The sequence below is a fragment of the Anopheles arabiensis genome, chromosome 3, assembly GCF_016920715.1.
Source record: "Anopheles arabiensis isolate DONGOLA chromosome 3, AaraD3, whole genome shotgun sequence".
NCBI lineage: Eukaryota > Metazoa > Arthropoda > Insecta > Diptera > Culicidae > Anopheles > Anopheles arabiensis.
The window spans coordinates 59,537,559-59,564,677 of NC_053518.1; the positions used below are offsets into that span (position 1 = coordinate 59,537,559).

The 27,119-nt window shown below is 36.4% G+C and overlaps 1 protein-coding gene across 1 annotated transcript; it reads right to left on the reverse strand.

Moving 5' to 3' along the window:
- Positions 1-466: 466 nt before the first annotated feature.
- Positions 467-25,380, reverse strand: LOC120903111. The gene is made up of 4 exons (XM_040312336.1): positions 25,213-25,380; positions 4,597-5,132; positions 4,253-4,515; positions 467-4,163 (listed from the first exon to the last, which is right to left on the reverse strand). Exons 2-4 carry the CDS (start codon positions 5,096-5,098, stop codon positions 636-638), a joined length of 4,293 nt encoding a protein of 1,430 aa, XP_040168270.1. The 5' UTR covers positions 5,099-5,132; positions 25,213-25,380; the 3' UTR covers positions 467-635.
- Positions 25,381-27,119: the final 1,739 nt, after the last annotated feature.

Below are 27,119 nucleotides of genomic sequence, written 5' to 3' on the forward strand. Positions count from 1 at the left end.
CAAGCATACAGTGGAGAGTTGTGATATGTCCTGGACAACAATAGTTTTTCAGCAAGAACTACCTGTGGCTACAGCTTCGCATCGATGTAGATACTTGATCAAGATCAACAGGATCTGGTCTATCTAAAACTTTTAACAAGTTCACTGCGCTCCACTTTTTCCTTATCTCTATACTGCATATCGCTGTCGAGCTGCTAGTTCGAGTTTAGTATTTTAACTTTGATGGCCTGTCAATAATTGAATTTATACTCATTATTCGGTACATTTTTCCATCCGAAACTAAAAAACCTACTGGAAAGCATTAACCTATTGACTTCAATCCGACTATAATCGAGAATCATTTATCAATTAATAACTCGATTATGCATGGCGTGACCGGTATAACGGTAGACGGATTAACTCCTATAAAACGTCGACGTAATTCACCGCCCATCTGAAATAGAAAAATACTTTGCAACGCAGGCAGTTTATTCAGAATATTCATTTATTTTACGATATATCCTACTACTAATTATACACATATGATAACAAAGCCTTAACGTAACAATAATGAAACAAAGTGAGAAGTAATTAAAACTTATTGGTAGAAGCATTTTAAAACCCAAATTGTACTCTCCAGTGTAATTTATGTCAAATCACGGATTCGTATTACCTTCTACCAAATCACTCACTTCGACAGATGTGATCTTGATCACAGGATATTTTTTCTGATTTTGCATAAACAATTTGCATGTTGTTTGATTATCTTCTTGTTCTTCTGTTGTAAGAACAGGCATCAGCATCAATTCCTTATGCGTTTCTAAATCACTCTTCTGTTGTTCATAATACTTCTGATAGCCTTCTTCCAACAATTGAATTGATCCATGGCAAGTATACTGTGCCTCGCGCTTTGACAAAATAAAACCATTGATGAAACACATTTTCACCTCTAGCAGCGTTTGGTCTTCAATCATGGGAGCAGCCGATGGTACAACATAATCTTCATTACGATGTATAATTGTCATATGGTCGTAAAGCACCTTCAATTCCTTAAAGGTTGCATCACACTGCGGGCAATCGTATTTCAACGCATGTCTAGCCACATGCTGACCCATGCTTAACTCGTCCACAGTTTGTTCAGTACATAACCCACAAATGTATCTTATTACCCTGCCGTCTCCCTTGTTTTCAACGTTCTGCTTCTTACCAAGCGTTAGCGCCCAGTCAATAAAGGTATCGTCAATATGATCAAATGGAGACAAATGTTTAGCTCCACTACTGTGGTGCTGTTGATAGTGATGGGAGAAATCTTTCTCATGGCCAGAACCATTGAGATACGCACACAGTCCACATTTGAGTGGGTTCCAATAATCAAGACATACGAAAGTTTTATCTGTGTGCGTCGTTTCACAATGGGTCCTTAGCGCCGAAAAAGTATCCTCCTTATCACAATAAAAGCAGCGTTTAATGCTGCACAACCGAAATCCGGTAAACGAACCAATTTTATCGCTCTCCTCTGTTGGATCCTTGAGAAAATTTTTGCTGATCAAACCATGGACAATTCGGGAGTGCATGTGCAATGATTTATAGTGCTCGAAGCAGTCATCACAAAAGAGGCAACCAAATTTGGTGCAAACACTCCAACGACAGGTTACGTCTTTCTTTACAGCAACCCGTTTTGAGGCACGCCTTTCCATCGCAAAAGCATTCATTACTGTATTTGGCGACATGCTCTGTTCCATCGCTGATTCCGAGGATTTTGCACGAGGCCGTTCTCTATGATTGTCTACTGAAAGGTCTTTATTAGCCTCACCTGTAGCATTACTGTCCTTAGGTTGTTGGCTGTCCTCCATTGCAGTATCTTTATTTGCATCCGTAGCAGCTGTGTTCGTTACATTCGTCATGGTGTCACTTTCGAGATCCTTTTCCACTTTTACCTTTGCAGCTGACGCTGAGACAACTTCTTGTTGGTCAGTTTCATCGGTAGCTAGAAGAGCATAACTATGCTCTCGTAACACCGGACATAGCATTAAATTCTCACGCCTGCTACTACACTTGCCTACTCTTCTATGTTCTGTGTTTATGCGTTCATTCAAAGAGTCGTCAAAATCTGCCAGCCTTTCGTCCAACTCTTCTGCATCATCAATCGACGAAGAAATTGTGATTGCCTCAACTACTTTCTCTATGATTTGCAAATCGTCGGAAGAATCTGATTCTGTGTCTTCGTTGTTTGATGATTGTTCGATTTCCTTCACATGGTACATCTCAATCATTACGACGTCCTGCTCATTATGTTTGTCTTTAAAATGTTTTATACTTTCCGCATTAGTAAATGTTCGAAATTTGCACAGCGAACACATGAAACGCTCACCTGGCAAATCGTGCACATTCTGCATATGTTCCATGATCGTTTGCCTTAAAGGCGACCGCAACTGGCATACATTACATTCCCATTGCTCCGATGATTCACGCAACACGTTTATCTCACACTTGGACGAATGCATAACGCTCTTGATGTGCATGGCTACATTCTCAAACAAATAATGGTAATAGGCACAGTTTCCACACCCGTATAAATTTTCCCCATGGTAGTACAGATGCTGAAAGATAGTTTCTGGGCTTTTCAGCCAATCTTTGAATGTTTTGCTGCAATGCGCACATATGTAAGAGTTGTGATTTTTTCTCTCAGGGCACTCAATTAAGTGCTTTTGAAATGATATTTTACTGGTCTCATTACTGCCACAGAGACCACACTTATAAAGCAAGCTGTAGTGTGCTTGTTTGGGATATCGTTTATGGCTCACAGTACCCGTTGCGGTAATTCCAGCAAAACTCGATTTAGACCATAACAATGGTTTGTTTGAGTTGATTTTCGTTTGTATGAGCTTTTCTCCTATTTCTATAGTTTGTTTCACATACTTTCGCTTGTCTTCCACTGATATTCTGCCTGGCATGACGGTAATTATATCGGACAATATATCTTTCTTTACCGGATGAGCAAAGGACAGCTGCACCGAAGTACAGCCATGCTCCGTGTTCATGTGTTTCACAACACTAGGTAGCAAAAAATGTTTGTAACAGCACACGAAACAAACATACTGATTGAGACTGTGCACTGTGAGATGATAGATGTAAGTGTTTATATTGTTCAACTTAAGAAGACAGTGACTGCAAGTGATTGGTAACGGGGCTTCTGTAGATAGTATGTGGTGATAGCTTCGCATGTGCTGTACTAGTGCGTCGTGATTCTCGAACCGTTCCGTACATGAGATCATTCCGCACGTGTTAATCTCCATCGGGGTGATCTTCTTTCTGTTTGCACGTAAACACAAAAATCGGTAGTATCGATCGATTAGATCAGGAAATTCTTCAAAATGAAAACCTATTTGCTTTACTGTAGCTTCTTTTTCGCCATAACCACTGTAAGAGCCAACAAAAGGTCTATCGAAAATTGTCATACTGGGTACCTTGACTCTATTAGAGATTTCGCTGTTTTGAGCGCTAGTTGCGAAGGCTCTTTGTGTCACTTCACAAAATTGCTTCGAAGAAGTAGGTTTATCGAATGATGAGGTTGTAGAGCTGGTAGTCATACAGCTGTCTGTAGAAGATCGTACGGTTTGCGTTGTACGACTTGTTATTATTGCTGGGTGCGTTCCATTTGGCCTAATTGGTCCTTTTCCAACCATCAAGGGTGACCTAGCACTTAGCCCCGTATTGGTAGATGGTTTCGCCACAGTAATATTGGCATTCGAAGAAAGTTTTAACAACATTGTTCCAGTTTCGGAGCGTATCAACCTAAATCTCTTGTTCGGACCTAACACAGGCGAATCGCTTACTCGTTTCGTACCACGATTAACGTTCACGTTAGCGTTGGGGAAAGAAACTGTACGATTGGCAGCCGCTATAGGCAATGTTTGCTGGGCAGTTAGGATTTTCCCTGCTGTAGAGAGTTTAATTCCCCCTTGAACGTTAAGAATTTTTGGTATTTTGGTGTCCGCATTTGGGTCTTCCTTTTTTATGTCCGCCGGTAATATCGGTGGTACTGCAATCGGTGATTTTTCATTATTATTAATACTAGTTTTTGTAACGCTTTTCGAAGTATCGGGATCCAAATATTTCACAAGTTCGTTAGGTACTACTACTCTTAAATCTAGCAAGTACTTTTTATTAAGCTGATTCGATTTCTGAAAGAGAAAAAAAGATTTTAAAGTTAAATTTAATTTTAAATAAAGTTTTAAAAATAATGTGAAATTAATAGTGTAAATATACAGACCACCACTTCTCGCCTTTTAGAACAGAATAATGGTTTGTTAGGATGAACATTACTAAGATGCCGTTGCATCATTTGCTTAATGTTGCACGCGTAATCACAATACAAACATTCATATGTTCCGATGTAATGGGTAAGCAAATGAGCGGCAACATTGTCCTTCTTAATTGTTCTTAAGCACCAGCAGCATGAGATAGCCACACCACAGTGGACCGTTTGTACATGTTCTATAAACGATGAAATAGCCAGATATTGCTGATGGCATACTGTCGAGTGCAAATGTAGAAAAAACAGTGTAGGAAAAATTAAATATAAATCGTTTAGGAATGTTTTGCCTTCATTCATACCTGTACATTTCAATATTTTTTGCCGTACTTTTCCTTTCAAAGCAGCAGACATATAATTAATCTTAGGAATGTCGCGGCGTTCGGGGAGTTCGATGATTGATTTTTCACCGCTTCGATCTTCAGCATGATATATTTGCTGATGATTTAACACATTAGCAGCATCCAGTGAGCGATAAAAGCAATAACCGCACTGAAAACGGCATTGCCCATGGTCTTTCTTGATGTGATCAATAAGATCAATTATTTTATCACAAACCATAACACAATAAGCGCAAGTAAAAATTCCGGCACTATCGTCGTGTTTCGCTAAATGAACCACCATGTCACAGGAATCGTTCGTATTAAAGCTACAATAACTTCCCATACACTTGAATAAGTTGCTTAAGGATTCTCCATCCAGCATCGGACTGCACCAATCCCAACATTTCATTAACGGTTCTTTGGTCCATGGTTTTAATATATTTTTAACGGTTGAAACATCCTTTTGCGTCGCCGCATTCATTGCAGAAAATATGTATGTATTTGAAGATATATATCTGAAATAAAAAAATAAATAAACATCTTTAATTTAAATATTAAAACATCGATTTTAAAGTCACTTGATTTAACTGCTCAAAATGATTAATGATCCAATTGCATTTAAAAATATTCAGATTCTATTTTAAACAAAATATTATACCCAAATTTTAAACGACATCACGAATAAATTATCGCATTTTAACAGTCGTTTAAAGTTCCTTTTGTTTTCCCCAAGTTTTTTGTTGTACATTTTTGTTAAAATAAACGATTTCCAAAGCAGTGAACAACTGCTCGATTTCGCATATAGGCAATCACAGGGAAAAATTCGAGCAATATAATTCAACGACTGTTAATTTGTATCGCATACGCTCTTGATGATCGTTTGTTTAAAACATAGGGCATAGGACCAGTCGTTAAAATTGTCAAATCAAAAAAGACTAATGACAATAAAAATAATTTATATTGTAATTATCGCAATAAATTAAATCCTAACAAAACAATACAAATCCACAGAAGTTTTACAAGAAACAACTTAGAAATAGGAACGGCAACAATACGAAATGCAAAAAAGAACTACTCAAACAGCTAGACACAAGACAAAATCGATCACTAAGAAAAGTTACAGGATGTACCAAAACAAGTCCTGTACCCTCACTAATGGCCATAGCGGCAGAAATTAAGCATAAGAGCAAAATACCTCGAGAGCAATGAGCAAGCAAAAGAGATTGCACATTCAATAATTCATAGAAACCTACTATGTGACACAAACCTAAATTGCAACACAAGAAACAACAATAACAAGTTCAAAACATATTATGAAAAAATATATGAAGAAAACAAAAACATCATAAATAAAATGGATAAAATAGTAATCAATGATACCACAAAAAGAGTATCGATAACTTCCAATGCTCCGGATAATATAACGAAAACTCAACATTATAAACAAACAAATTCTCAACAAACATTACCAACAAGAAATAACGTTTTTCAGAAAAACAAATACCATTATTTACACGGATGGAAGCAGAACAGATTACGGTTGTGGTACAGGTATATATATAAAACCACACAACAACAAAAATATGTACTGGAGTCACAAAAAAACAACACACCCATTACATCAGTAGAATTGACTGTAATAGATAAGGCACTAAAACTAGCAGTGGAAAACAATATACAAAACCCTATACTATATACGGATAACAAAGCGGCTTGCAGCATCATCAAAAGAGAACAATATAACAACGACATAGAGGATAGTACATACAATTTCATTAGAAACAGTTGAAAAATAAATGAACAAATCAGATGGTTGCCGGGACATATCGATATTGAAGGAAATGAAAAGGCTGATGATTTAGCAAAAAAGGGATTGACGGCAGACTACATACTGGAAAACAAATTAAGAAAAAGTTATATAAAACTTATTTTTCAACAAAGAATGATATTTCAAACGAAGGAATGGTGCACAACGGAAATCCAACATAAAGGAAAAAAAAATCAAAGAATACCAGAAAGGGTTTAAAAGAGATAACTGGCATAAAACGATAAACATCAATGCTAACGAAATAAAGACAATGAATCGGATATTAACAGGACATGATTACTCCAAATACTGGCTAAAAAAACTCAAAATAGAAGAAAATGAAATGTGCGATGTTTGCCAAGTACAGGAAACGGGCAAACACCAAATATTTCACTGTACAAAATACAACAATGAAGGACAGAAATATCCTAACATCCGAGAAGATCTATTTAGCAAACACTGGAAAAATAATGACGGAAAAATAAAAAAGGAAATAATTAGATTCATACAAAACACAAAAATCACCATGTAAAAAACAGTAAATTTGAAAAGCATACAAAAGCAAAAGCAAGACACCATGATCATATGAACTCTGAAAGACAAATCATAAACACAACATAGATATGTCAGAACTATCAGCAAGAAAACGAATAAATACAACGTTGCCAACATCGGAGAGGTATATGACTCAGGCAGTCGAAAAACTAAGAGCGGTACGTCTTTGAATATTACTTTATAAAGCATAGGCTAAAGAAGACTAAATTCTGCTTCACCAAATAAGAAGAAGAAGAAGAAAATTGTCAAATTTAGTTTAGTATTTATGAATCGATGGACCATAAAGCCCTCTCGAGACAAATGTTGTTTACAATATACATTAGATGACGAACAGAACATTTATATATAGTTATTGTTGGACGCATTTCGAACACTTAAACGTGAAGTCAGTTCTACTCCCGTTATTTCAGGCTCATAGAGATCGTTAGCTGAATTTAGTAGACGTCACATACAAAGAAGGGTGTTGCGAGAGCCAAAGGTTTTTTCGGGTTTCATCGACTGCCAGCATCGGCCGGCGACGGAGTATTCCGGCAGGAACATAGAGGTGAATCCTCGAAAGCAGCTCGGGACAGTCGATTTAAGATTGCCGTGATAAGGGCCGTGTATGTGCTTCATCGCTTGCGATCTTATGGCACGTGCTGCCAAACGCTTTTTCGTATAAATTTGCGATTATTTGGATGTTTCCTAAAATTAAGTTGAAATTGTTCCTACAAAACACCCCACTGTTAGTTTGACAGATAAAATCGGATGCGGCGTCCGATGGAATCAAAAAATTTTGATTGCGTCGTACGACGAAATCGCACGTTCGACGTTATCTGTCAAATCTCATGTATAATTTTGACGGGCCTCCCGATAAAATCGCACCCGATGCAGCACAGACACGGCCCTAAATACCAATCTAGCGTTCTCAACATGTTCTGGTTAATCTGAATCTGGTTAATTTTTAACGAGACTGCCAGTGAAAAATGGCTGTAAGAGAATTGACAACCAGTGACAACTTACACTGTGTGTAGAAGCTCCGAAAAGCACCAAGATGAGTTTTTGGAACGATATTGGAAAAAATCGATTCTAATCGCTAAAATAAAGTCAAGAAAATTCCATTTGCTTTTAATGAATATGTATGTGCTTATTGGACTGCAAAAGACTAACTATAATTCGTTCACCATAAACTGCAAATTCAAATTTTATTCAGCATCGTTCTTTGCATGCCGAAGAGATTTCCCAAGTGACATTTTTGAGCAGATTGTTAGCGGTTATCGAGCTGCTGGAAGCTTAAAGAGCAGGCTTAAAACTGGCTTAAAGAGCAAGCGATATTGCAGAGTTTAAGCTTATTATAACAGTTCAAACGTCAGAGTGAAGCGTTTTTTTTTTGGTGCCATTTTGAGAATTGTCATCACGTTGTGCACAAGCTACTGGCCCAAAACAAAACATGCGTACTCTTCAATCCATATCAAACAAAAAGTTTATTATAAAACACTCTTTCACGTTGTTTTGTTATTTTCCCTGCGTTTCTCCGCTATTCTGATACTCCTGGATAGATCGTTTATTTCTTCTTACTCAGTGTTTTTTTTTTTTTTGTTAAACACCGAGGACGAAACTGCAAGCTTCTTGTTTGTCCGGCTTCTACCGAAGTTCTGACATAAACATCAACGCTTCAACACATCGTTGTTCACTCACACATCCATGTGTTCAAGCGTTTATATGAGGCAATGTGTTAAATCGAGCTGTTCACAATGAGTTTAAGCTAAAAATGTAGAACAGTTGTCACCTGGGTTCTCTCACCGAAAATGCTGTCAGTCGCTATCAAAGCATGCTGTCAGTTGCTCTCTCGGTACCGTTCAAATAGACATAGAGCGACAACGTCGCGCGCGACGAAAAATACCTCAAAATTTCACTCGGTGTAGATCAAAGTAGCTCATTTGACTCAGTCAACCAACTTGTTTTTTATTTGAAAACACACAAAAATAGGTTAAAATGAGTTCAAATCTATTTTTTGCGTTTGGCATTAATCTGGCTTGTAAACAAAGTAGATAATTCGATTATTTCGGATGAAGCAAAAATGTCGCGCGAGACGAGTAGCTCTGTTTGCGAAATTGAGCTACTTTTCGTCGCGCGCGACGTTGTCGCTGAATGTCTATTTGGACGGGTATATGTAAAAGAAATGAAATAATAAGCCGGTCTTATGATATTATCATCAACTTTACTGGCTTACATAACCTACTTTCGATTTTAAAATGAATTACTTTTCGTCCAACTCATAAACAACAAATTTATCTAGTTTGATAGTAAGATGCGCAGAAATGTCAGTGCTAATATTTTGAGTGAGTTAGTCCAAACAAACCATGCCGAAAAGGAGAAAATGTTACTAAAGACTACACTACTATCAACAACTATCAAAATTTTGTACAATTTTATTGGCATGTTATTGATGATTGATAAGTTTACCAATAAATCTTCATTTTTGGCTTCGATACTCATTTATATAACCTTACCTCCAGCATAAATTTGCATTGGAAAAGTTTTTACATCTACCAATAATACACAACAATTTAATTTTTTTTAATTTGCGTTAAGTAAAATGGACTTAATTCAAAGCACAAAAATAAAAATAATATAACAACAGATACAAACAGAAAACGTGTGTGCCATTTGTATAACAGTGGAAAAATTCCGAAAGAAATTTGCGAAATCTTAAACATTAAACGTACTACAGCCCTAGCTATTGTGAAAAATATCGCTAAAAGGGGTAATCCATCCATGTCTAGGATGCACAAGAATATATAAGGAGATGGTTGGATGAGGATAGCTGCTTATCCTTAAAGGCCATCAAAAATAAGCTTCAAAATGAATGCAGTTAGCACCTCCACTATACAGCGAACGATAAAAAGTTTTAATTTTTCTTACACGCACATCAAGAATACCTGAAAGACGAAACTGTAGTTCTACAATTAGCATAAGGAAGACATATGCTCTGGAGTTTATGGTACACCTAGCTACGATGCCTGAAGCTAACATAATTTTCATAGATAAAGTTGGATTCAGCGTATTGCTGCGATCTGGATACGACTAGGCTTTGATAGGAAGGCCTGCGGTTCAAAGAGTACCGTATTTGCGATCAGGTATTATTTCAATTTGTTGTGCCATGAACAAGCATGAGATAGTTGCCTATTGATCCCAACCTTTCCCATTTAATACAAATTCATTTGATACGTTCTTGGAGGAACTTTTTGACACATTGGCACACAAAAATATAACAACTGGCGTGCTAGTAATGGACAATGTTCGATTCCATCATTCCGGTAGAGTGAAAGAACTGATCGAAGGTCAAGTAGGGTTCAAAATATAGTTTCTTTCTCCTTATTCTGTATTTTTGAACCCTATTGAGAACATGTTCATCATATGGAAGAACATTGTTAAACGAGGAAATCTAGAAAATGAGGAAATAGTTAACATGGTAGACAACGGAAGTACTCTGATCAAAAGAATGGATTGTGAAAATTGTTTGAGAAATTTGTTTAATTATCTACTGCGTTGTCAGAATGAAAAAGTTATTGAAGATTAGTAACTCAGTTGTAAAGATAGAACTATAGAATTTTCTGATGTGAAATACGTATGTTATTTAGTTTGTAAATTATTTGAAATAAATAGAACTTCTTTTCCTTTGACATTAATTGATTTATATTATTTATTTGTGTTTATGAATAATATCAATGTTTATTTTTACCATAAAGTATAAAGATGTTAGGCATGTGAGAAAAATGTATGCGCACTGTCAAAAATTAGTGGGTTTGAATCAAAAATTGATGTGCACTATCATAAATTGATGCCTTAGAGATTAAAATTGATGAGCGCTGTCAAAAATGGTACCTTCAAGACAAAAAATAGTGACTTATAGCAAAAATTTTACGGCAACGACAGTATCAATAAAAAAGCACTTAACAGATCGCATCCGATGGAGCACTGATACCAAAACTTGTAAGACATTTTGTATTATTTAAATAACACCAAGATCTTACAATTAAGCGCTGATACCCCTCCACACAAAGCAAACTGATTACCACACCGCTCTTTCAGCAAAGTCACTCAATTCAGCAAGTTTGATTGTGGTACGGTTGTTTCCCGGTGTAGTGAAACCGGACGGAAAGGAACATGAAAGTAAGTAGAAGAAACGTAAGTCTTCGTTTGATATTTACATCATTCAGTTTGATTGTTTCCATTTTGTATGGGATGCAGCAGACAATTTATAACCTTTCGTAACTAAGAGATTTTTTGTAAATCATTTTTAAAACGGTATTGTTTGATGATATTCCAATGGAAATAGTTATTTAAAATTATTATACAAAAACGTTATAAGACTCCAGAAAAACACCTAGTTTGTTATATTGTTAAGAATCTGGTTCTAAGAAAACAGTTCATTTTGAAAAAAACCCTTATATTTAGAGCGAATTGACGCTGGAAAAACTTGTTTGTTTTTTATGATTCTATAAAATTAAGATACTCAATCAGACCACCATAATATACAAAAATTGTCATCAAATTACCACTTCATTAGGTTTGATTTGCAGGCATGTAAAAATGAACGAGCTATCAAATCCTATATTTTTAATATATTAATGCAAAAAGAGCTATGCATCTGTAACCTACATGAACTTTGAGTTGGCACGCAATTGTTGGGATACGATGTGTGGTTAATTGTAATAGAAGGTGGGCTTATGGTGTTCTTCCTCACTAATACATCGACACAATATTTGACAGCTCGATCCATAACACAGTCTGGTACAAGGTGTAGCTGAATTTGGGCCATGAGTGCCATACAGGCAAGAGTGCCCACAAGCATCTTTTACATTAAAACTTGTGTTAAATGACCAATTGAATATACAGGTGGTTTTATCCTGATGTCTAAGTATACTGCATTAAATTTCATATAGTTTTATCAATTTTTCCGTTGTTTGAACTGCTTTATGTTGAGTATCAAAATTGAGCAGAAAATTATAGTTTTTCAACCATACCAAATAAGGCAAAAAACTTAGGACCAAACAACCGATAAAATATGTATACCTGCGTAAAGCTGAGAAAACGTGAAATTTGTTCTGGAAATAGTTGAAAATAAACTTTATTTTAACACTGACATTTCATAAAAGTTAGGCCGCAAATACACGACGCGCGTTTCCGCGGGCGCGTTCAAACGCGTATAACAGTTCCGCAGAGATATCCTGCATGAGCATCTCTGCGTTTCCGCGGTAGCGCGTTCGAATGACATTTCATTTCTATGGCTAGATTGTTATACGCGTTTCCGCGGGCGCGGAAACGCGCGTCGTGTATTTGCGGCCTTAGAACTTTTGGGGCAAAAGAGCCACCTCTTTTTGGGGCAAGTGTGCCACTCTATTTCATAGGCACAAGCTGTCAAAAATGTAAACATTGTTGTAGCGTGCAGCGGTATGTATGGTGCGCTATAATGAGCGGATTCTACCCCGGAAATAAATCCAGTAACAAACCATATTGCGATTTGGTTTTTGGTCAAAAAAGGTTCATTGGTGACTCAAGACATGGAGGAATGAATACACTAGTGTCACACGTAAAAATATCCAATTATCTGAAAAATAAGTTTATTTCATCCAGGTAGCCGTCTTGCCCCATACGCGTAGCACTCTTACCCCATAGCCTAAAAAAACAACGTGTTTTTCGACCATTTTTAAAACGCTTCAAAAATAGTTTTGTTTGCACTTATTTCAAGCGAAACTTATTTTTAGGTGAGGAAATAGATGTAAAATGGCTATGAGATTTAAATCAGCATGTGCTAAACAAATTTTAGTGAGGTATAACATGAAATGCTTCAGATGACACACTTGCCCGAAATTCCGCTATGTATTTAGAAGGTTGATGTTTATCGCTCCAGCAGTTCAGCAGTTCAACACTGACAACTAAGGCCCGTATCTGTACTTCATGAGATGCGATGAAATTGGACATGCGGTAAAATTTTATATGGGATTTGACAACTAATGCTAAAGCTAATTTTGTCAAACGGCTGAATAAAAGAATATTAATTATACAAGATTTGTAGGAACAAGCTCAAACGCATGTTTTTTATCGTTATTGTTATGTTCAACTGACCAATTGATCAAAATAATCATAATATTAATCGAAATAGCTGCTGACAGCACATACGATAAAATTGTATTTCGATTTAGCACTGCCACTGCGAGTGGTTCTAAGCGACCGAGTGGAACCCCGAGAAAAGGTAATCTGCATCTCAATCTGTTGGCTTATAATCCCTAGTACAATTTTCAGATCGACACTTCAGAAAGGCTTCATTTGTGTGACCGCTATGAACCAAATCTGAAAATAAAAAAGAATGTATTTTCTCGTGCAGATTACCACACCTCCCCCCGTCCCTCCGCTTAACACTTCAAAACATACCAAAAACTACCGAAAACTACCGATATAATTTTGACGCTCCTACCGAAAACTGTCAAAAAAATCTGGCCACACTGGCGGCCACTTCGATGTTGTTGAAGTACATTTTTTTATGCACGGTTAATTCATTTCCTCAACATGTTTCACCCCAAAATGTGATGAATTATGAAAAGAAAGCTATTAAACGTGTGTTTATTGATTTTTTGTGAAACATCTTTGTGTAAAATGTGTTTCTGTGTGTTTGTTTACTAGCAAATGGATTCTTTCATTTCGCTAGTCAGTGCACATTTTATTGACTAATGTGCACATTTTATGGACTAATACTATTCCCGAAGTTATGCTATGATGTACGTGAATGAGTTAAAATAATCAATGTGTTGAAATCCTGTTCAGCAAATTGACCTTAGCCCGCACTTGATCCATCTTTTTCTAGTCAACATGTTTAGAAAAGGAGGGCCAAGCTTGGACAAGGTCAATACATCTTAACAGAACTGACCACTCGAATTGTTCTAAAATTTAGTGAGTTAACGACAGAATCGATCTCCACTAACCCACGCGGGCTTGGAGTGGCTTGAAGCCGATTTGGTTATTTAGGATCTATCAATCCCTGTATACACATCCCAACACCCCGTATCAGCCCTTCCGATTTTGATACCGATACCAAAGGGTAACACAATTCTGATGATGTATTCTGTGTTAATTATCCATTTTCTTTTCGTTTAATGCCGTGGCCTCTACTTAAAAGTTATAGGGCTGTCAAATACAGTCGGAATTCAACAGCATAAACTTTAACTAAAAATCATGCGTTTGTTTGGAAAAGCCGGGTTAAAAAATATATACTAACACTAGCTGGCCCGACAAACTTAGTTATTCAAAAAAATCAAATACAGGCGGTCCCCGAGATACACGGTTAATGGGGACCGAAAACGGCCGCAAATTACCGTGTATCTCGAATTTCCGCGTAAGTCGAATCTCACGATTTCCAGCCAAAATATCATTAATTTTCGTGCAATTTTGCAAGTAGGGGATGATTTAACCACAAAATTAATTATTTGAGATGTTTGTACTGAATTAAACAGTTTTAAACCTTTTCAAATGGTATTTCACGTTCGATCAATACGGAAATTATTTGGTATTTCACGATAAATGTGTCAAATCAGTACAATTTGCTCAAAGAACTGTCAAATTTGGAAATCCGCGTATAAGAGGTACCGTGTATCTCGGGGACCGCCTGTATTCCATTATTGCTTTGTTACTTGTGATAGTTGTATCGTGCCCGTATCCCCTCAGGATCCGATCATCGAGTGTAAACCGCCAGGAAACCTCACACCAAGTGTCAAAGTGCTGTATACAATACAACAACAATCCTTCTCTTTGTATGGAAGTTAGAAAATCTTTATTTAATTAAGTTTAGTGTAACATCTGAACGATTTTTAAGTCTTAAAACCTATTCTCATACCACCATGATGTATGTGCAAAGTTTCGTTGAAAATGATCCAGCCATTTCGGAGGTTGCTCGCAACAAACACCGTGACACGAGATTTATATATATATATATATAGAAGATAACGAACCTTATTGAAAAGAATTGAAGATTTTAAAAATAGGAACCACTCTTCAAACAAACTCATGCGAAACTTTTGATGCGATTACATTTACTGTCTATTTTCTAACTTTGAAGAGAGCAGGTGCAATTGGCTAATAAATTAATTTGAGGGATTCATTCGTACTCTTGGAAAAACAAAAAAAAATAAAGCGAAAAAAACAAACAAACAAAACCTTTTGCCTTGCTGCTTCGGAAATCATTTGCATACAAAACGAATGCCCTGAGAGATTAAATAGAAACTAAACTGGCAAACCCAAACGATTTCCAAAGCAGTGAACAACTGCTCGATTTCGCATATAGGCAATCACAGGGAAAAATTCGAGCAATATAATTCAACGACTGTTAATTTGTATCGCATACGCTCTTGATGATCGTTTGTTTAAAACATAGGGCATAGGACCAGTCGTTAAAATTGTCAAATCAAAAAAGACTAATGACAATAAAAATAATTTATATTGTAATTATCGCAATAAATTAAATCCTAACAAAACAATACAAATCCACAGAAGTTTTACAAGAAACAACTTAGAAATAGGAACGGCAACAATACGAAATGCAAAAAAGAACTACTCAAACAGCTAGACACAAGACAAAATCGATCACTAAGAAAAGTTACAGGATGTACCAAAACAAGTCCTGTACCCTCACTAATGGCCATAGCGGCAGAAATTAAGCATAAGAGCAAAATACCTCGAGAGCAATGAGCAAGCAAAAGAGATTGCACATTCAATAATTCATAGAAACCTACTATGTGACACAAACCTAAATTGCAACACAAGAAACAACAATAACAAGTTCAAAACATATTATGAAAAAATATATGAAGAAAACAAAAACATCATAAATAAAATGGATAAAATAGTAATCAATGATACCACAAAAAGAGTATCGATAACTTCCAATGCTCCGGATAATATAACGAAAACTCAACATTATAAACAAACAAATTCTCAACAAACATTACCAACAAGAAATAACGTTTTTCAGAAAAACAAATACCATTATTTACACGGATGGAAGCAGAACAGATTACGGTTGTGGTACAGGTATATATATAAAACCACACAACAACAAAAATATGTACTGGAGTCACAAAAAAACAACACACCCATTACATCAGTAGAATTGACTGTAATAGATAAGGCACTAAAACTAGCAGTGGAAAACAATATACAAAACCCTATACTATATACGGATAACAAAGCGGCTTGCAGCATCATCAAAAGAGAACAATATAACAACGACATAGAGGATAGTACATACAATTTCATTAGAAACAGTTGAAAAATAAATGAACAAATCAGATGGTTGCCGGGACATATCGATATTGAAGGAAATGAAAAGGCTGATGATTTAGCAAAAAAGGGATTGACGGCAGACTACATACTGGAAAACAAATTAAGAAAAAGTTATATAAAACTTATTTTTCAACAAAGAATGATATTTCAAACGAAGGAATGGTGCACAACGGAAATCCAACATAAAGGAAAAAAAAATCAAAGAATACCAGAAAGGGTTTAAAAGAGATAACTGGCATAAAACGATAAACATCAATGCTAACGAAATAAAGACAATGAATCGGATATTAACAGGACATGATTACTCCAAATACTGGCTAAAAAAACTCAAAATAGAAGAAAATGAAATGTGCGATGTTTGCCAAGTACAGGAAACGGGCAAACACCAAATATTTCACTGTACAAAATACAACAATGAAGGACAGAAATATCCTAACATCCGAGAAGATCTATTTAGCAAACACTGGAAAAATAATGACGGAAAAATAAAAAAGGAAATAATTAGATTCATACAAAACACAAAAATCACCATGTAAAAAACAGTAAATTTGAAAAGCATACAAAAGCAAAAGCAAGACACCATGATCATATGAACTCTGAAAGACAAATCATAAACACAACATAGATATGTCAGAACTATCAGCAAGAAAACGAATAAATACAACGTTGCCAACATCGGAGAGGTATATGACTCAGGCAGTCGAAAAACTAAGAGCGGTACGTCTTTGAATATTACTTTATAAAGCATAGGCTAAAGAAGACTAAATTCTGCTTCACCAAATAAGAAGAAGAAGAAGAAAATTGTCAAATTTAGTTTAGTATTTATGAATCGATGGACCATAAAGCCCTCTCGAGACAAATGTTGTTTACAATATACATTAGATGACGAACAGAACATTTATATATAGTTATTGTTGGACGCATTTCGAACACTTAAACGTGAAGTCAGTTCTACTCCCGTTATTTCAGGCTCATAGAGATCGTTAGCTGAATTTAGTAGACGTCACATACAAAGAAGGGTGTTGCGAGAGCCAAAGGTTTTTTCGGGTTTCATCGACTGCCAGCATCGGCCGGCGACGGAGTATTCCGGCAGGAACATAGAGGTGAATCCTCGAAAGCAGCTCGGGACAGTCGATTTAAGATTGCCGTGATAAGGGCCGTGTATGTGCTTCATCGCTTGCGATCTTATGGCACGTGCTGCCAAACGCTTTTTCGTATAAATTTGCGATTATTTGGATGTTTCCTAAAATTAAGTTGAAATTGTTCCTACAAAACACCCCACTGTTAGTTTGACAGATAAAATCGGATGCGGCGTCCGATGGAATCAAAAAATTTTGATTGCGTCGTACGACGAAATCGCACGTTCGACGTTATCTGTCAAATCTCATGTATAATTTTGACGGGCCTCCCGATAAAATCGCACCCGATGCAGCACAGACACGGCCCTAAATACCAATCTAGCGTTCTCAACATGTTCTGGTTAATCTGAATCTGGTTAATTTTTAACGAGACTGCCAGTGAAAAATGGCTGTAAGAGAATTGACAACCAGTGACAACTTACACTGTGTGTAGAAGCTCCGAAAAGCACCAAGATGAGTTTTTGGAACGATATTGGAAAAAATCGATTCTAATCGCTAAAATAAAGTCAAGAAAATTCCATTTGCTTTTAATGAATATGTATGTGCTTATTGGACTGCAAAAAGACTAACTATAATTCGTTCACCATAAACTGCAAATTCAAATTTTATTCAGCATCGTTCTTTGCATGCCGAAGAGATTTCCCAAGTGACATTTTTGAGCAGATTGTTAGCGGTTATCGAGCTGCTGGAAGCTTAAAGAGCAGGCTTAAAACTGGCTTAAAGAGCAAGCGATATTGCAGAGTTTAAGCTTATTATAACAGTTCAAACGTCAGAGTGAAGCGTTTTTTTTTTTTTTTTTGGTGCCATTTTGAGAATTGTCATCACGTTGTGCACAAGCTACTGGCCCAAAACAAAACATGCGTACTCTTCAATCCATATCAAACAAAAAGTTTATTATAAAACACTCTTTCACGTTGTTTTGTTATTTTCCCTGCGTTTCTCCGCTATTCTGATACTCCTGGATAGATCGTTTATTTCTTCTTACTCAGTGTTTTTTTTTTTTTGTTAAACACCGAGGACGAAACTGCAAGTTTCTTGTTTGTCCGGCTTCTACCGAAGTTCTGACATAAACATCAACGCTTCAACACATCGTTGTTCACTCACACATCCATGTTTTCAAGCGTTTATATGAGGCAATGTGTTAAATCGAGCTGTTCACAATGAGTTTAAGCTAAAAATGTAGAACAGTTGTCACCTGGGTTCTCTCACCGAAAATGCTGTCAGTCGCTATCAAAGCATGCTGTCAGTTGCTCTCACGGTACCGTTCAAATAGACATAGAGCGACAACGTCGCGCGCGACGAAAAAATACCTCAAAATTTCACTCGGTGTAGATCAAAGTAGCTCATTTGACTCAGTCAACCAACTTGTTTTTTATTTGAAAACACACAAAAATAGGTTAAAATGAGTTCAAATCTATTTTTTGCGTTTGGCATTAATCTGGCTTGTAAACAAAGTAGATAATTCGATTATTTCGGATGAAGCAAAAATGTCGCGCGAGACGAGTAGCTCTGTTTGCGAAATTGAGCTACTTTTCGTCGCGCGCGACGTTGTCGCTGAATGTCTATTTGGACGGGTATATGTAAAAGAAATGAAATAATAAGCCGGTCTTATGATATTATCATCAACTTTACTGGCTTACATAACCTACTTTCGATTTTAAAATGAATTACTTTTCGTCCAACTCATAAACAACAAATTTATCTAGTTTGATAGTAAGATGCGCAGAAATGTCAGTGCTAATATTTTGAGTGAGTTAGTCCAAACAAACCATGCCGAAAAGGAGAAAATGTTACTAAAGACTACACTACTATCAACAACTATCAAAATTTTGTACAATTTTATTGGCATGTTATTGATGATTGATAAGTTTACCAATAAATCTTCATTTTTGGCTTCGATACTCATTTATATAACCTTACCTCCAGCATAAATTTGCATTGGAAAAGTTTTTACATCTACCAATAATACACAACAATTTAATAATTTTAATTTGCGTTAAGTAAAATGGACTTAATTCAAAGCACAAAAATAAAAATAATATAACAACAGATACAAACAGAAAACGTGTGTGCCATTTGTATAACAGTGGAAAAATTCCGAAAGAAATTTGCGAAATCTTAAACATTAAACGTACTACAGCCCTAGCTATTGTGAAAAATATCGCTAAAAAGGGGTAATCCATCCATGTCTAGGATGCACAAGAATATATAAGGAGATGGTTGGATGAGGATAGCTGCTTATCCTTAAAGGCCATCAAAAATAAGCTTCAAAATGAATGCAGTTAGCACCTCCACTATACAGCGAACGATAAAAAGTTTTAATTTTTCTTACACGCACATCAAGAATACCTGAAAGACGAAACTGTAGTTCTACAATTAGCATAAGGAAGACATATGCTCTGGAGTTTATGGTACACCTAGCTACGATGCCTGAAGCTAACATAATTTTCATAGATAAAGTTGGATTCAGCGTATTGCTGCGATCTGGATACGACTAGGCTTTGATAGGAAGGCCTGCGGTTCAAAGAGTACCGTATTTGCGATCAGGTATTATTTCAATTTGTTGTGCCATGAACAAGCATGAGATAGTTGCCTATTGATCCCAACCTTTCCCATTTAATACAAATTCATTTGATACGTTCTTGGAGGAACTTTTTGACACATTGGCACACAAAAATATAACAACTGGCGTGCTAGTAATGGACAATGTTCGATTCCATCATTCCGGTAGAGTGAAAGAACTGATCGAAGGTCAAGTAGGGTTCAAAATATAGTTTCTTTCTCCTTATTCTGTATTTTTGAACCCTATTGAGAACATGTTCATCATATGGAAGAACATTGTTAAACGAGGAAATCTAGAAAATGAGGAAATAGTTAACATGGTAGACAACGGAAGTACTCTGATCAAAAGAATGGATTGTGAAAATTGTTTGAGAAATTTGTTTAATTATCTACTGCGTTGTCAGAATGAAAAAGTTATTGAAGATTAGTAACTCAGTTGTAAAGATAGAACTATAGAATTTTCTGATGTGAAATACGTATGTTATTTAGTTTGTAAATTATTTGAAATAAATAGAACTTCTTTTCCTTTGACATTAATTGATTTATATTATTTATTTGTGTTTATGAATAATATCAATGTTTATTTTTACCATAAAGTATAAAGATGTTAGGCATGTGAGAAAAATGTATGCGCACTGTCAAAAATTAGTGGGTTTGAATCAAAAATTGATGTGCACTATCATAAATTGATGCCTTAGAGATTAAAATTGATGAGCGCTGTCAAAAAATGGTACCTTCAAGACAAAAAATAGTGACTTATAGCAAAAATTTTACGGCAACGACAGTATCAATAAAAAAGCACTTAACAGATCGCATCCGATGGAGCACTGATACCAAAACTTGTAAGACATTTTGTATTATTTAAATAACACCAAGATCTTACAATTAAGCGCTGATACCCCTCCACACAAAGCAAACTGATTACCACACCGCTCTTTCAGCAAAGTCACTCAATTCAGCAAGTTTGATTGTGGTACGGTTGTTTCCCGGTGTAGTGAAACCGGACGGAAAGGAACATGAAAGTAAGTAGAAGAAACGTAAGTCTTCGTTTGATATTTACATCATTCAGTTTGATTGTTTCCATTTTGTATGGGATGCAGCAGACAATTTATAACCTTTCGTAACTAAGAGATTTTTTGTAAATCATTTTTAAAACGGTATTGTTTGATGATATTCCAATGGAAATAGTTATTTAAAATTATTATACAAAAACGTTATAAGACTCCAGAAAAACACCTAGTTTGTTATATTGTTAAGAATCTGGTTCTAAGAAAACAGTTCATTTTGAAAAAAACCCTTATATTTAGAGCGAATTGACGCTGGAAAAACTTGTTTGTTTTTTATGATTCTATAAAATTAAGATACTCAATCAGACCACCATAATATACAAAAATTGTCATCAAATTACCACTTCATTAGGTTTGATTTGCAGGCATGTAAAAATGAACGAGCTATCAAATCCTATATTTTTAATATATTAGTGCAAAAAAGAGCTATGCATCTGTAACCTACATGAACTTTGAGTTGGCACGCAATTGTTGGGATACGATGTGTGGTTAATTGTAATAGAAGGTGGGCTTATGGTGTTCTTCCTCACTAATACATCGACACAATATTTGACAGCTCGATCCATAACACAGTCTGGTACAAGGTGTAGCTGAATTTGGGCCATGAGTGCCATACAGGCAAGAGTGCCCACAAGCATCTTTTACATTAAAACTTGTGTTAAATGACCAATTGAATATACAGGTGGTTTTATCCTGATGTCTAAGTATACTGCATTAAATTTCATATAGTTTTATCAATTTTTCCGTTGTTTGAACTGCTTTATGTTGAGTATCAAAATTGAGCAGAAAATTATAGTTTTTCAACCATACCAAATAAGGCAAAAACTTAGGACCAAACAACCGATAAAATATGTATACCTGCGTAAAGCTGAGAAAACGTGAAATTTGTTCTGGAAATAGTTGAAAATAAACTTTATTTTAACACTGACATTTCATAAAAGTTAGGCCGCAAATACACGACGCGCGTTTCCGCGGGCGCGTTCAAACGCGTATAACAGTTCCGCAGAGATATCCTGCATGAGCATCTCTGCGTTTCCGCGGTAGCGCGTTCGAATGACATTTCATTTCTATGGCTAGATTGTTATACGCGTTTTCCGCGGGCGCGGAAAACGCGCGTCGTGTATTTGCGGCCTTAGAACTTTTGGGGCAAAAGAGCCACCTCTTTTTGGGGCAAGTGTGCCACTCTATTTCATAGGCACAAGCTGTCAAAAATGTAAACATTGTTGTAGCGTGCAGCGGTATGTATGGTGCGCTATAATGAGCGGATTCTACCCCGGAAATAAATCCAGTAACAAACCATATTGCGATTTGGTTTTTGGTCAAAAAAGGTTCATTGGTGACTCAAGACATGGAGGAATGAATACACTAGTGTCACACGTAAAAATATCCAATTATCTGAAAAATAAGTTTATTTCATCCAGGTAGCCGTCTTGCCCCATACGCGTAGCACTCTTACCCCATAGCCTAAAAAACAACGTGTTTTTCGACCATTTTTAAAACGCTTCAAAAATAGTTTTGTTTGCACTTATTTCAAGCGAAACTTATTTTTAGGTGAGGAAATAGATGTAAAATGGCTATGAGATTTAAATCAGCATGTGCTAAACAAATTTTAGTGAGGTATAACATGAAATGCTTCAGATGACACACTTGCCCGAAATTCCGCTATGTATTTAGAAGGTTGATGTTTATCGCTCCAGCAGTTCAGCAGTTCAACACTGACAACTAAGGCCCGTATCTGTACTTCATGAGATGCGATGAAATTGGACATGCGGTAAAATTTTATATGGGATTTGACAACTAATGCTAAAGCTAATTTTGTCAAACGGCTGAATAAAAGAATATTAATTATACAAGATTTGTAGGAACAAGCTCAAACGCATGTTTTTTATCGTTATTGTTATGTTCAACTGACCAATTGATCAAAATAATCATAATATTAATCGAAATAGCTGCTGACAGCACATACGATAAAATTGTATTTCGATTTAGCACTGCCACTGCGAGTGGTTCTAAGCGACCGAGTGGAACCCCGAGAAAAGGTAATCTGCATCTCAATCTGTTGGCTTATAATCCCTAGTACAATTTTCAGATCGACACTTCAGAAAGGCTTCATTTGTGTGACCGCTATGAACCAAATCTGAAAATAAAAAAGAATGTATTTTCTCGTGCAGATTACCACACCTCCCCCCGTCCCTCCGCTTAACACTTCAAAACATACCAAAAACTACCGAAAACTACCGATATAATTTTGACGCTCCTACCGAAAACTGTCAAAAAAATCTGGCCACACTGGCGGCCACTTCGATGTTGTTGAAGTACATTTTTTTATGCACGGTTAATTCATTTCCTCAACATGTTTCACCCCAAAATGTGATGAATTATGAAAAGAAAGCTATTAAACGTGTGTTTATTGATTTTTTGTGAAACATCTTTGTGTAAAATGTGTTTCTGTGTGTTTGTTTACTAGCAAATGGATTCTTTCATTTCGCTAGTCAGTGCACATTTTATTGACTAATGTGCACATTTTATGGACTAATACTATTCCCGAAGTTATGCTATGATGTACGTGAATGAGTTAAAATAATCAATGTGTTGAAATCCTGTTCAGCAAATTGACCTTAGCCCGCACTTGATCCATCTTTTTCTAGTCAACATGTTTAGAAAAGGAGGGCCAAGCTTGGACAAGGTCAATACATCTTAACAGAACTGACCACTCGAATTGTTCTAAAATTTAGTGAGTTAACGACAGAATCGATCTCCACTAACCCACGCGGGCTTGGAGTGGCTTGAAGCCGATTTGGTTATTTAGGATCTATCAATCCCTGTATACACATCCCAACACCCCGTATCAGCCCTTCCGATTTTGATACCGATACCAAAGGGTAACACAATTCTGATGATGTATTCTGTGTTAATTATCCATTTTCTTTTCGTTTAATGCCGTGGCCTCTACTTAAAAGTTATAGGGCTGTCAAATACAGTCGGAATTCAACAGCATAAACTTTAACTAAAAATCATGCGTTTGTTTGGAAAAGCCGGGTTAAAAAATATATACTAACACTAGCTGGCCCGACAAACTTAGTTATTCAAAAAAATCAAATACAGGCGGTCCCCGAGATACACGGTTAATGGGGACCGAAAACGGCCGCAAATTACCGTGTATCTCGAATTTCCGCGTAAGTCGAATCTCACGATTTCCAGCCAAAATATCATTAATTTTCGTGCAATTTTGCAAGTAGGGGATGATTTAACCACAAAATTAATTATTTGAGATGTTTGTACTGAATTAAACAGTTTTAAACCTTTTCAAATGGTATTTCACGTTCGATCAATACGGAAATTATTTGGTATTTCACGATAAATGTGTCAAATCAGTACAATTTGCTCAAAGAACTGTCAAATTTGGAAATCCGCGTATAAGAGGTACCGTGTATCTCGGGGACCGCCTGTATTCCATTATTGCTTTGTTACTTGTGATAGTTGTATCGTGCCCGTATCCCCTCAGGATCCGATCATCGAGTGTAAACCGCCAGGAAACCTCACACCAAGTGTCAAAGTGCTGTATACAATACAACAACAATCCTTCTCTTTGTATGGAAGTTAGAAAATCTTTATTTAATTAAGTTTAGTGTAACATCTGAACGATTTTTAAGTCTTAAAACCTATTCTCATACCACCATGATGTATGTGCAAAGTTTCGTTGAAAATGATCCAGCCATTTCGGAGGTTGCTCGCAACAAACACCGTGACACGAGATTTTTATATACATTTACTGTCTATTTTCTAACTTTGAAGAGAGCAGGTGCAATTGGCTAATAAATTAATTTGAGGGATTCATTCGTACTCTTGGAAAAACAAAAAAAAATAAAGCGAAAAAAACAAACAAACAAAACCTTTTGCCTTGCTGCTTCGGAAATCATTTGCATACAAAACGAATGCCCTGAGAGATTAAATAGAAACTAAACAATATTTTTCGCGTCTGTACATTCTGCCAATAAATTAACAACGGGTGGTTCGAAAAACACTCCATCGTGTGATGATTTCAGAAATGCCAAATTCGCCGAGTACATGAAAAAATGACAGCCCTTGAATGACGTTCCGCAACTGATAGCCTGCAACCTAGTTGCCAAGCATGCCCAAAACATACCTGATGATTGTTGAAACAAAACACCAACCACACCTCAATTTTGGAATAAGCGTACGCAATTACGTGCACTGCAGGTTAGAAATCACTCACTTATCAATATTCACACTTTTATTACGGTGGGTACTACAAGTAAAATGAAGCAATTGCAGAGCGCGCACGTCCGCTCCTCTCGATGTGTGTATTGTCAATAAACGTCAACCAAATGGTTGGCTGCGTTTTGTGTCGAAGTGTTGATTTGGCTGCGTACGTTGAATGTCAACAAAGTTAATTTTGGATTCTGTATAGGCGCGGCGCCACGGAGGTGACAAAATGTTTAAAATTTGTCAACTCTGTAAAAACTGCATGTCAACAGCAAAAAAGAGCTTTTCTCGTGGCCGTATCTAAAAATTAGGGCGGTGGCAACGCTCATCGGAAGCGATTTTATCGACGAGATTTATATAGGATTTGACAGATAACGTCGGACGTGCGATTTCGTCGTCCGACGTTATCTGTCAAATCCCATATAAATCTCGTCCGAAAAAATCGCATCCGATGAGCGTTGCCACCGCCCTTACACATGAACGACGAAAAGCTCAAACCTCTGATTGCCATCGATATTTTGTTTCAGAAGTAGAAAATTGATACAAATCAAATAGAAATAGGGTAAATGTACCAGTTTTCGGCAGGCTAGTGCAGCAGTTTCAAAAAAACTGCTCATACACCCTCATGTTTTATTACTTTTCAGAGAAAGTGATTTTATTTTGGTTGGTAAACTATTGCAGCACGTTTCGCTATTTTTTATTTGCCACTTCAAAGCCATTTTTTAGAAATATTAGTGAAAATACAAACATCGTTTTGCTCCTATTTTCGGCAGATTGTTCCAAGGTGTGTTTATTATGGTGAAGGTGAATTATTAGCGCGTTTTCCAGGCGCCATCATTGAGTATGTTATGTCCAATCGCGTACAATTTTCTATACCCCCCTCCAGCCCTTTCCGATTGAAATACCAGAGCTCCCAGTATTGTTATGTCAAGCAAGGTGTGTTCATGAAGAAGATTTGTTATGTCTAATCGCATACAATTTTCTATGCCCCTCTCCTGCCCTTCCCGATTTTAATACCGGAGCAAGGTGTTATAAATGACAAGGTGAAGTTGTTCAGAGCAAAATGACATTTCTCGACTTAACATTTCTCTTCCGGTGGCTCCGGTATAAAAATCGTGAAGGGCTGGTGCGGGGTAATGAAATTTGTATGCAGAGAGTGACAGATGTCCCCCACAATGTCGCCCAGCAAAAGCGATAAAAATCAACCTTCTAAATACATTATCCTTGTACCGGAGCCCCGAGTATTGTTACCGTAGCAATAGACGATGCGCAATCTCAGATTGCGCATATATTTATCTGTCAAACGGGTCGGTTTGATATATTTATCTGTCAAAAAAAATTTATATATCTCAGACATATAATCTTGAAAATTTATGCGCAATCTTGGCGCAATCTGAAAATGTATGGAATTGACGTTTATAGCTCAGGGTTGGCTACGCGAAATGACTTATGTTTTGATAAAACGAATATATGCGCAATCTGAGATTGCGCATCGTGTATTAATACGGTTATGTCAAATCGTGAAATGTCAATTTGCTTTGAAGCACTTCACCTCCTAATATCCATACACCTTGGATTGTTCCTATTTTGTGTCAAAAAGCTTTTTTATCATTGATTTTATGTAGCCTTTATTTGCCCATTTTTACAGCCTTTTTGATGGGATATATAAACAGAGCAACCATTGAAGGAAAGTGACAGCTTTACAACGTACGGCACCGGCTGCTCACACATAACTATTTTTCTCGTAAGTTATTGCATTATTATCGTAAATTTATCGTATTTGATAGAAGAAATTTAGTAGTAAATATTGACATAGTGTTGTGTTTT

What these genes read in the sequence shown, in the direction of transcription:
- LOC120903111 (XM_040312336.1), bottom strand. Translation starts at nt 5,098, where the DNA reads ATGAATGCGGCGACGCAAAAGGATGTTTCAACCGTTAAAAATATATTA. An exon ending in AAAAATATTGAAATGTACAG is followed by an intron (nt 4,516 to 4,596) that starts GTATGAATGAAG and finishes TGCACTCGACAG; the next exon opens with TATGCCATCAGCAATATCTG. An exon ending in CTAAAAGGCGAGAAGTGGTG is followed by an intron (nt 4,164 to 4,252) that starts GTCTGTATATTT and finishes TTTCTCTTTCAG; the next exon opens with AAATCGAATCAGCTTAATAA.